Source organism: Protopterus annectens, chromosome 2.part0 (genome assembly GCF_019279795.1).
Source record: "Protopterus annectens isolate FY-2018-M chromosome 2.part0, PAN1.0, whole genome shotgun sequence".
In the NCBI taxonomy this organism is placed as follows: Eukaryota; Metazoa; Chordata; order Ceratodontiformes; family Protopteridae; genus Protopterus; species Protopterus annectens.
This window is the reverse complement of record NC_056728.1, coordinates 1117488736-1117499654: the sequence shown is the minus strand read 5'-3', so window position 1 is coordinate 1117499654 and position 10919 is coordinate 1117488736. Positions and strand designations below refer to the sequence as shown.

Below are 10919 nucleotides of genomic sequence, written 5' to 3'. Positions count from 1 at the left end.
TTAATTGAGTTAGAACTTTTAGTGATCAGGATTCAGTGAAAAGGTAAATGCAAGCACTGAATTTTGTTAGGTTACCTTAATATATGTGAAAAAAGTAAAACAAACAAAATACAAAAACCAAGAACACCCGTTCACAAAATGGAAGAGTCCAGCTGCTTCCAGGAAGAGAAAGTAATTTAATTCAGTTGTTCCTGTTAGAAATGGACTGCAAAAACAGAGTGTAATATTTCCACACAGATGTTATATCCGAACAAATCCACAGCGACCTTGGCAAGTATGGCAAGTACAAATAATTATTTATTCATAAAGAAATAACTGCTTTTATTTCATACAAAAAGAGACTTTATCAGATAAAAGCATCGGCATCAAAGCTTCAGTTTCTATACACCCCTTTAAGATATCAGTCATTACAAAAGCATACTAAGACACACCCCCAATCCATTCATGATTAAAATTGTCATAAAAATCATTTTATAGCAACTCTACATAAAATTAAATATATACATATATGCACACGTTTATCTTTAAAACAACACCCATATATATTCAAATAGTCAAGTAAATCATCTCTCCAATGCTTTAAGTTCTAAAATACTACTAATTGAAACCTGCTCATTCAAAACTGGCCAGCATGTAGCATTCAAGGGTAGCTGCCAGATCAATTCACATCCTTCTAATAATAAAAACATGCTCCACCCCTTTCATTTTGTGTAAAGTTTCCAATACTATAAATTTAAAGCAACGTCCTTCATATTCTGCACAGTGTTTTGACAGGGCATTTGTTTCTTAGGTTCATAGGCTCATAGGTAGGTACTAGGCTATCTGCCCGAGGGCATTTATAAGCCTAGCCAGAGTGTGTCGGCTTTCGCCGCCCCATTGATTAATTAAATGGGCCTCTGTCAAGCAGAGCCAGTGAAGTGATCCCAGGGGTGTATTTTCTGTTACCCATCCACTCGTCAAGGTTTCTCTTGAAGAGTGTTAGTGTGGGGCTCTGCCTAATGTAGTTAGGAATTTTGTTCCAAAGCATGGGGACTCTCTGTGACAGGAATCTATCCCTCCAGCATGTTCTATTTATTGTTGTGGCGAGGTTTAGCTCACTAGAGCGCATGGCTCGCAGTGACTTGGATTTCTTTAGGTGGAGCATGTCCATCAATTCTGAGTTGGACATGGCTTTGTAAGTCAGGCAGAGATCACCTCTGAGTAAGCGATATGCCACTTAGTACAGCTGGAGTTTTTTCAGTCGGGCTGCATAGGACATATGTTTGAAGCCAGTAATCCTCTTGGTGAGGTACTTTTGTGGTCTTTCCAGCTGTTGGAAGTGTCTTGTGAGGTACATCCCAAATGGGGCATTGTACTCTATGATGGGTCTGATGAGTGACAAGTAGAAGGGCACTATAACCTCTTTATTTCTAGATGCAAACCCTTTAGTAATTAGATGGGCCACATAGAAGGATTTCCTAACTACTTTGGCAATATGATTGTCAAAGGAGAGATTACTATCTACCTTGGTCCCCAGATCTCTTGTTACATCTTCTGTATTAAGGAGGTTGCCGCCTATGTGGTAATCCATGGGTGTTTTGTTTTTCCCAGACGGGATGACTATGCATTTTTTGGCATTTAGCTTGAGGCCATGACTTTGACACCAGATGTCTGTCTCAGTAAGGCCTTTTTGAAGGATGTCCATGTCAGCCGGAGAGTCAATTATGGCTCCCAGTTTGCAGTCATCGGCGAACTTGGTTAGCCATAGTCCTCCTGTGTTAGCCTGTACTTCTGAGAAGTATATGCCGAACAGTAGTGGTCCCAGGACCAAGCCTTGCGAGACACCACTAGTGACTGGTTTAGAGTTGGACCTGGAGCCCGCTATTCTTACCGTGTGAGTTATGTCTGTAAGCCAGTTGGCAACCCATCTTGTGATATAGGGGTTTATGTTCAGGCTGGTGAGTTTTTTCTATAATACCCGAGTGAGGAATGGTGTTGAATGCCTTGGCAAGATCAAGGTAGGCTGTATGAACCACCTTTCCCTCGTCTATGGCCTTGGTGACTGTCTCAAAGAAGTCAATCAGGTTTAGTAGGCATGATCTGCCCTTAACAAAGCCGAACTGGGTCAGGTTAAGTGTTTGGAGGTTCCCAATGTCTTTGTTAATGAGTTCCATGATGATGCACTCCATAGCCTTGCAGACTAGGTTAGTCAGGCTTATGGGGCGATAGTTACCAGGGTCAGTTGTGGCCCCTCTGTGGAGCGGAATAACCGTTGCTGTGTGGCATTCTATATCTCTCATATGTTCATATATACATTACTTAAGCTTCCTGTCATTTTTACCAATATAAAAACATGCAGTGAAACAGCATAAGGCACAATACACCCTCCCCCTTCTGACAAACAGGAATATTTTGCCTACAGTTTCACCTTATACCCAATAATGGTTACCTCTGAAGCCTCTATTACTGATGACCAATATGAACAAAAAACTGTGTGCCATCTTGAGTGTTTAGGGTGAGGGTAAGAGTTAATTTAGGGTCTAGATTTTGTGTGTGTGTGTGTGTGTGTGTGTGTGTGTGTGTGTGTGTGTGTGTGTGTGTGTGTGTGTGTGTGTGTGTGTGTGTGTGTGTGTGTGTGTGGTGAGTGCTAGAACTGTCTTGTGTAGTGATAGTGTTAGGGTTAGGGGCAGAGTTAGGGTTTGCAAGCATTATAATGGTGGGCAGGTGGGGAATCCTTAGTAATGCATGCTAACCCTAACCTTGCTATCGTCCCTAACCCTAATGTGCCTCAATTAAAAAAAAAAATCCCTTCCCATAAAACTACTATTTAGTCAAAACTGAACTGAATGTTGTGAGGTTAAGGGTAGTCCATCGGAAAAGATGTGTTTCCTTTTTCTATGTATTTGGTGTCACTTTTTTTCTTGTATGATATAATAAATGTTTGACATATTATGGTACATGTTTTGGAGTTTCCTGTGTTCTTGTATATCTTTATATATAAATATATACATATATATGATTTGATTCATTGTTCATATGTTTTACTTAATATAGCTGTCTTTGATGTTACTTTTCTAGTGGAGCTGTTCTCTTTAACACTCCCATGAACATGGACTTTCAACTTGAACATTCTAGGTCCACAAATTTAAGATAAACATAACATCATAACACAACAAAGACACACAAAGCTTGACACTAAGCAAGTCATGTTACCAGATAGCTACCAAAGTCCCCAGCTTTCAGTGAAAACTGGCTTCACCCTAATTAAAATACTAATAATTAGTAAAGCTGAATTCAGGTGCATTTTAGTGTGTAACAATGGTCTCTGTCCCTCTCTCTCTCTCTCTCTCTCTCTCACACACACACACACACACACACTCTCTCTCTCTGTCCCCTAGCTTTGAACCTTTGACTGCCCCTTTCTGCAGGAATCTTCATAGACACTATTTCTCTATTCTGTACTAAGGAAATATTCAGTGCATTTTCAAAGTTTGCTGTTGTTCTGCTTAACCTGTTTTATACCTAGTATAGAAAATTAAAAATAATTTATTTTCTGTAACAATGTTTGTGTTTTAAAGATACATATTAAAACTCTAGAACGTACTTAGTGGCAGAAATATGCTCTTCTTGCAGAAAGATTTAGCTGCTGTTATTTATATTAAGCACTTTTGATATATTTGTGTTTGTTTTATATGCAGGGCATTTGGAGAAGCCACATATTGAAGTAATGATCCATGGACCAGCTCATTCTGAGACAAATGTGACAGTTAAATGTAGTACCTACACATTCTTTAGCTGTGAATTGCATAAAAATACACAACGTATAGAACAAATGAAAAGATCCTCAACTGACTCTGAGATTTATTATGACATTCAGAATGCTAGAACAGAGAATGAAGGTTTTTATCAATGTGTGTGTGTATATGGAAACCCTCGCTATAGTATTGAGAAGACAAGTCCTCATGTTCCTTTAATCCTAAGTGGTAAGTGTCCACTACAACAATCAATATTCTGCTGATTTTTTTTCTTGCCAAACACATGTTCCTCATTAATGCAACATTGGGAGTATTCAGAACTAAATTGCTGAATTAAACATTAAAGTTAATAACCAGAAAGTAATAATATATTATCCAGGCTGTAAAATAAAACTGATGAGCATACAGTAGTAATCAAGTCATGACCAAATGAACATGACCCCGGATTCATTCTCCTGTCCTCCAAAGACAGAAAGTTTTGTCAGGCAATTCATTTAATTTTGCCAAAGATTCCATGCACCGCTAAATTCAAGTGTCTGTGGACAAATGGGTCATAATTTGTTAATAAAATAAACTAATTACAAAAAAGCTTTCATTGTTGCTCCCAGAGTTACACATACATTAGTATGCTGGAAAGTTATTGCATTATATCTGTAGCATGTTGCTTGCACTAATGATACACTTTGTCAGAATGTAACACATCTGAATGCCCTTTTATTTCTTTACTCCCTTATGTGTGCATGATTTTAGTTTTTTTTTTTTTTCATAGTGGACATAACCACTATTTGGCAGTGCTTATTTATAGAGATGGTCAAAAAAAAGTTCCATATTTATGTTTCATCTTACTGATCATCGAATTATTATGAACACAACATGGGAGATTTGTCAGTATGTAAAATTGTAAACTCGACCATTTTACTTTTGTTTTAACAAACAAATACCACATATTGAGCTTTCATTCACTCTGTTACCTATTAAGATCAACGTATAAGTACTTCACCATGGGCATCCGTGGTGGTGCAGCAGTAGTGTTGTTGCCTCATAGCAAGAGGTTCTCCTGTTCGATTCTCAGTTGGAGTGTGGGGAGTGCCTTCTGTGTGGAGTCTGCATGTCCTTCCCGCGGCCGAGTGGTGTTCCAAAAGACATGTGTGAATGGACGTGCCTTCATTGAAGGTTGGGCGTCGAGCTGGCAACTCGGCACCATAAATACCTACTGCCAATCATTAGCGGACCAGAGTTCTGCTGTGGCGACCCCTAACCGGGAAAAGCCGAAAGACAAACAACAACAACAATATCTAGATGTGCAGTTATGTCTATGTATGTGTCTACATCTTAGAAAAGTCATTTTCAGTTTTGCATTATTTAAAAAATCTCAGAAAATCTGTACTGAAAGAATTGCAAGGTGTATCAAAAATAATACTTGGAAATAAATAGGAAGAATGTAAAAACATGACAGGGTAAGAGAAAGGATAAAGGGATACAAATAATTTTAAATGTGTAACAAGTGCCTAAATTTAGGTTCAAAAATTGCCAAAGTTAATACCTCTTTTTGAGACAGAAGTACAGGTTGAGGTTATAGATTTTGGTAGTAAAACTTGAATGAGAGTAACATAAGCTGAAATGGAGTAAGTATTGTTAAAAGAGAGCTAACAACAGTGGGGTTATTCCGAGACATAGCAAGTTCGCACAGCGTGATACATGCTTCTGATTCAGAGACAACTGTAGTGCTGCAGCTCTATGGACGACCAGGTGGGTAATACTTCAGTGGCCTACTGCACATCTGCTCTCAAATGCATAAGTCAGGGAGGTATGGCAATTACAAGTTAGCCATGTATGTTTCCCTGATACCTGTCCATAGGGCTGGAATTGCACAGTTCAAAGACAAGCTGTTCCTTATTACTTTGGAGTAAAGCAGAGGGAATGAGCATTGCCTTTCTATGATGTACATCTATTGTTGACTGTAGCAGAAATGGAACTGTTAGCACTGCAGCAGGTAAGCAGGCACACACACACACACACACACACACACACACACACACACACACACACACACACACACACACACACACACACACACACACACACACACACACACACACACACACACACACACACACACACACTGACAAATGCCTGTTAGACTTCCATAGAATGATAGGTAAACAATTGCGCTGTGTTCTAATGTGTTATGTGTTCAAATCGGACTTGTAAATGAGTCACTAATGAGGTCATACTCTATGGAGCTGTTGTGGATCTGAGTTGGTGCTTAGCAGTGTAAAACTACTGCACTATGACACTGAAGCAGCAGTGCTGCTACAGCTCTAAGGTCTGTGAATATCACACAGAATATCTAAAGAAAGGAACTTGAGTTTTTAGCAAACATACTGTAGTTAAGGGTCTATATTAGAACATTGAAGTTTCAGAACTTCGAATGAACTAATATCGACCCCTATTCAGTGAAAGCTGAAAATAGCGAAGTTACAGAAAACCAAATTCTTTCCTAGGGAAAGAATTCGGTTGTCAGTTCCTGTCGCTTTGCTATTTTCAGCACTGTGGTGGAAAGTTATGGGTTGGGTTCAGGTAAGTGTGCGATTGTGTGGATGTGAGGGTTAGGGCGGGTTTGGTGAGTTAGAGCTAGGGGGTGGGTCAGGTAAGTGTGCGAATGTGTGGACGTGAGGGTTAGGGCAGGGTAGGTGAGTTAGGGTTAGGGTGCGGGTGAGGTGTGTGTGCGATAATGACGGACCTTAGGGATAGGGTTTGGGTTAAGGTAAGTGAGTAGATAGTGGTGCTTGTACAGTTTAGTGTAGGGTTAGATGTAAGATTTTAGGTTTATGTGTGTGGATTGCTGTTTGTTTGGTGTGCTTGTGTTGTGTGTATGTGTTTTGGAACAGCAAATTCTTTCCCTAGGAAAAAATTTGCTGTTCTGAATTTTCAATGTTTTCAGCTTTCGCTGAAAAGGGGTCGATATTAGAACATATGAAGTTCTGAAACTTCGATGTTCTAATATAGACACGTAGTTAGTGTGGCTGAAAGGAGCTTGATTTTTCTGAAAGCATATTTTGTGGAACATAAAAAAAGAGAAGCAGATTTTATGAATGAAGGTTTATCAAAAGCAAAAATAATCACAGAAAAGAAGTCTGCACTGAGAGTAGCAATATTTAGATAATCAGAGAGATGTTTCTGCATTGAGTATAGCAGGATTTAGACAACCAGGTACTGGTTTCAGCACTGAGTGTAACAGCATTTAGATAATCAGAGAGAAGATTCAGCAAGTGCAGCATATTTAGACGATCAAAGGAGTCAGCACCTTTTAACTGATGTTAATTCAGCATGTTTCACCAAATCATCTTAAACAAGATTAACTGCTACTTCAAGGCTAGCTGTATAACATCTTTTCTGTCTACATCTAAGCAAGATAGCTGCCATAACATCTTAGCTGAAATCCCCTTTAAACCTAACAGCTTTCTACTGGGGGACTTCAACTATTCATCCATAAGATGTCTGGCATGCCTAACACTTCATTGACATTATAAATGCTAATGCTTTTGTACAGTTATTTAACTATGCGACAATGACCCCCAGTACCTCTGATCTTGTCCTCACAGGTATGGCCACTTCTTGCAAACCAACATATGAATCATCTTCCCTTTTTAAGTCAGACAGTAATTGTTTCATGGGTTGAAAAGTGTATACTAGGCTAACGACCACTAGGGCCCTCATAAGCCTCATCATGCAACCCAGCTGTGACCCACAAATTAGATTTATATAGGAGGTGATTTACTAACTGCTTCTGTCCGTCAGAGACTTAAGTGGAAGGCCAAGGATGCATTTCCAATTACCCAACCATTGATGCCATGTTTGCTTAAATAGGCTTAGGGACGAATTCTGCTTCACATTGATGGGGTGCATGTTTGACAGAATGGGAATTCTCTGAGAAACATATCTGTCTCTCCAACATGTCTGTCTCTCCAACAACCATGTCATGTTGCACACAAAATGTAGGTTGCCTGATCTAGTTGCTCTGATGCTATTTGTTTTGCAGAGGTACAAAAGTTTCATCAAAACAGGGTTCATGGATGCCTTGTACTCCAGGCAAAGTATATTCTCAAAGGTCAGTATGATACCAAGCAAAGACACAGGGTTTTGAGGCAATCAATGTAGGAGATTGTGTTAACTTCTTGTATTCTTTATAGGTTCATAGGTTTATTTATTGTTATTTATTTTATTGCATTTGTTTACCAGGAAACTCCACCGGACCTAAAAGAGCCCATTTTCATTCGAGGCCCGGGGAGAAAAGCTCCAACAAGAACATAGATACAGAAAAAATATAAACATTAATTGGTGCAGAAGTAGCAACAGTGTTACACATAGCAATTACAGTAATATATATATACAGAATATATACATAATACAAGGAATTTAGTTGGTTTGATTACAGTAATATATACAGAAAATATACATTAAAGCAGGAATTTAGTTGGTTACTAGATGAATTCAGTCAGAGAATTATAAACAGAGATATATTAATCAGTACTATTGTACCAGTGTCAACAAGTGATGAAAAAAATAAATATGGAGGAAGTATCATCAGTCACTAGTAGCAAAAGGCATAGGAGTTCAGTTATCATATAATGAGAAGGAAGAGGTTAGGTTATAGAGCAGCTACACAGCTCAGAAGAGTTGAGATGATTTTTCAGTATTTGTTTGAAGGTGGTGGGGCTGCCTGTGTTTCTTATAGAATGTGGAAGTGAGTTCCATAGTTTAGTTACGGCGAAGGAGTAGAGGAGTTGACCAACAACTAAGGTTGTCTTTTCTACTTTTAGAAGTAGATGATTTTCAAATCTTAGTTGCTTGCTGGGTTGGTATTTGGCAAGTAGAGTTGAGAGAGCAGAACTGTCTGTGGGTCTGTAGATTATTTTGTGCGCTGTGGTTAGTTGGGTGAATGAGAGATGGTGGGGGAAGTTCCAGCCTCCCTAATTGTTTCATTGAGTTACAGTAGTGGGATGAGAATTTGGCCTTGGTGGCAAATTTTGCTATTCTATTGTAATACATATCAAGTATGGATTTTGTAGAATTTTGGATATTAGGAGAAGAGGGACACCATAAAGGAGAGAGGGTAATTAAAAAGGTAGCTGCAAGGGTTTGTCTAGTAGAGAGGCTAAGAAAATGTTGATGCCTGTAGAGCATACAGAGGTTTTGGTGTGTTATTTTGATGTTATTGTTTATGTGTAGGTCAAAGTTAAGGTTTTTCATCTATAATAATGCCTAGTAATTTGGTGTGTGGGACAACTTCTATAGTGGTATTGTCTTGGGCTTGTATAGTGAAGACTTTTTATCTAAGGGAGTGGTTTTCTTAGGGGGTAAAAATTACTAGTTTATTTTTTGGAGTTAGGGCAAGGTGATTGTTAAGCATCTAAGATTCAGTAGAGGTAAGGGCATTCTGGGTGATTTGCTGGAGCTCAGTGCTGGAATTTGCAGTGCATATTATTGTAGAATCTTCACCATAATGGAATACTGAGCATTGTGGGAGAGTGGAGTGAAAGTTGTTAATAAAGATGCTAAATAAGAGAGGACCAAGTATGGAGCCATGGGGTACCCCTGTGGAAGTACTGAGGAAGGGATATTAAGATTGTTGCCATTTGGTGGATTGTCGCGTATTGGAGAGATAGATATTGAACCACTGTAGGGTAGCAGGAGAAATGTGGAAGGTGGATAGTTTAGACAGGAGGATAGTATGGAAATGGTATCAAAAGCTTTAGAGAGGTCGAGGAAAAGTGAAGAGATTATTTTACCAGAATCCCTTGCCTGGTTCACTGTATCAAGGAAGGAGAGGAGAGCAGTGGTGGTGCTGTGTCCTGGTGTGACACCATGCTGAGACTGTATCAAGGAAGGAGAGGAGAGCTGTAGTGGTGCTGTGTCCTGGTCTGACACCATACTCAGACTGTATTAAGGAAGGAGAGGAGTGCTGTAGTGGTGCTGTGTCCTGGTCTGACACCATACTGAGACTGTATCAAGGAAGGATATGATGGCGGTAGTGGTGCTGTTTGCTGGTCTGTCACCATGCTGAGACTGTATCAAGGAAGGAGAGGAGAGCTGTAGTGTTGCTGTGTCCTGGTCTGTCATCATGCTGAGACTATATCAAGAAAGGAGAGGAGAACTGTAGTGGTGCTGTCTCCTGGTCTGACACCATGTTGAGACTATATCAAGGAAGGATATGAGGGCAGTAGTGGTGCTGTGTCCTGGTCTGAAACCATGCTGAGACTGTATCAAGGAAGGATATGAGGGTGGTAGTGGTGCTGTTTCCTGGTCTGTCACCATGCTGAGACTGTATCAAGGAAGGAAAGGAGAGCTGTAGTGGTGGTGTGTCCTGGTCTGTCACCATGCTGAGACTGTATCAAGGAAGGAGAGGAGAGCTGTAGTGATGCTGTGTCCTGGTGTGACACCATGCTGAGACTGTATCAAGGAAGGAGAGGAGAGCTGTAGTGGTGCTGTGTCCTGGTCTGTCACCATGCTGAGACTGTATCAAGGAAGGAGAGGAGAGCTGTAGTGGTGCTGTGTCCTGGTCTGACACCATGCTGAGACTGTATCAAGGAAGGAGAGGAGAGCTGTAGTGGTGCTGTGACCTGGTCTGTCACCATACTGAGACTGTATCAAGGAAGGATATGAGGGCGGTAGTGGTGATGTGCCCTGGTCTGAAACCATGCTGAGACTGTATCAAGGAAGGAGAGGAGAGCTGTAGTGGTGCTGTGTCCTGGTCTGACACCATGCTGAGACTGTATCAAGGAAGGAGAGGAGAGCTGTAGTGGTGCTGTGTCCTGGTCTGTCACCATTCTGAGACTGTATCAAGGAAGGAGAGGAGAGCTGTAGTGGTGCTGTGTCCTGGTCTGACACCATGCTGAGACTATATCAAGGAAGGGGAGGAGAGCAGTGGTGGTGCTGTGTCCTGGTCTGACACCATACTGAGACTGTATCAAGGAAGGATATGAGGGCGGTAGTGGTGCTGTTTCCTGGTCTGTCACCATGCTGAGACTGTATCAAGGAAGGAGAGGAGAGCTGTAGTGGTGCTGTGTCCTGGTCTGACACCATGCTGAGACTGTATCAAGGAAGGAGAGGAGAGCTGTAGTGGTGCTGTGCCCTGGTCTGAAACCATGCTGAGACTGTATCAAGGAAGGAGAGGAGAGCTGT

General features: G+C 40.5%; 1 protein-coding gene across 1 annotated transcript in view; it reads left to right on the top strand.

Annotated features, from left to right (window-relative positions):
• The window catches only part of LOC122792817, a 159927-nt gene that overhangs the window by 59106 nt on the left and 89902 nt on the right, over positions 1-10919 (top strand). Inside the window, exon 3 of the mRNA XM_044060379.1 lies at positions 3678-3962. Coding sequence (XP_043916314.1) covers positions 3678-3962 — 285 coding nt within the window. The remainder of the gene's footprint in view (positions 1-3677; positions 3963-10919) is intronic.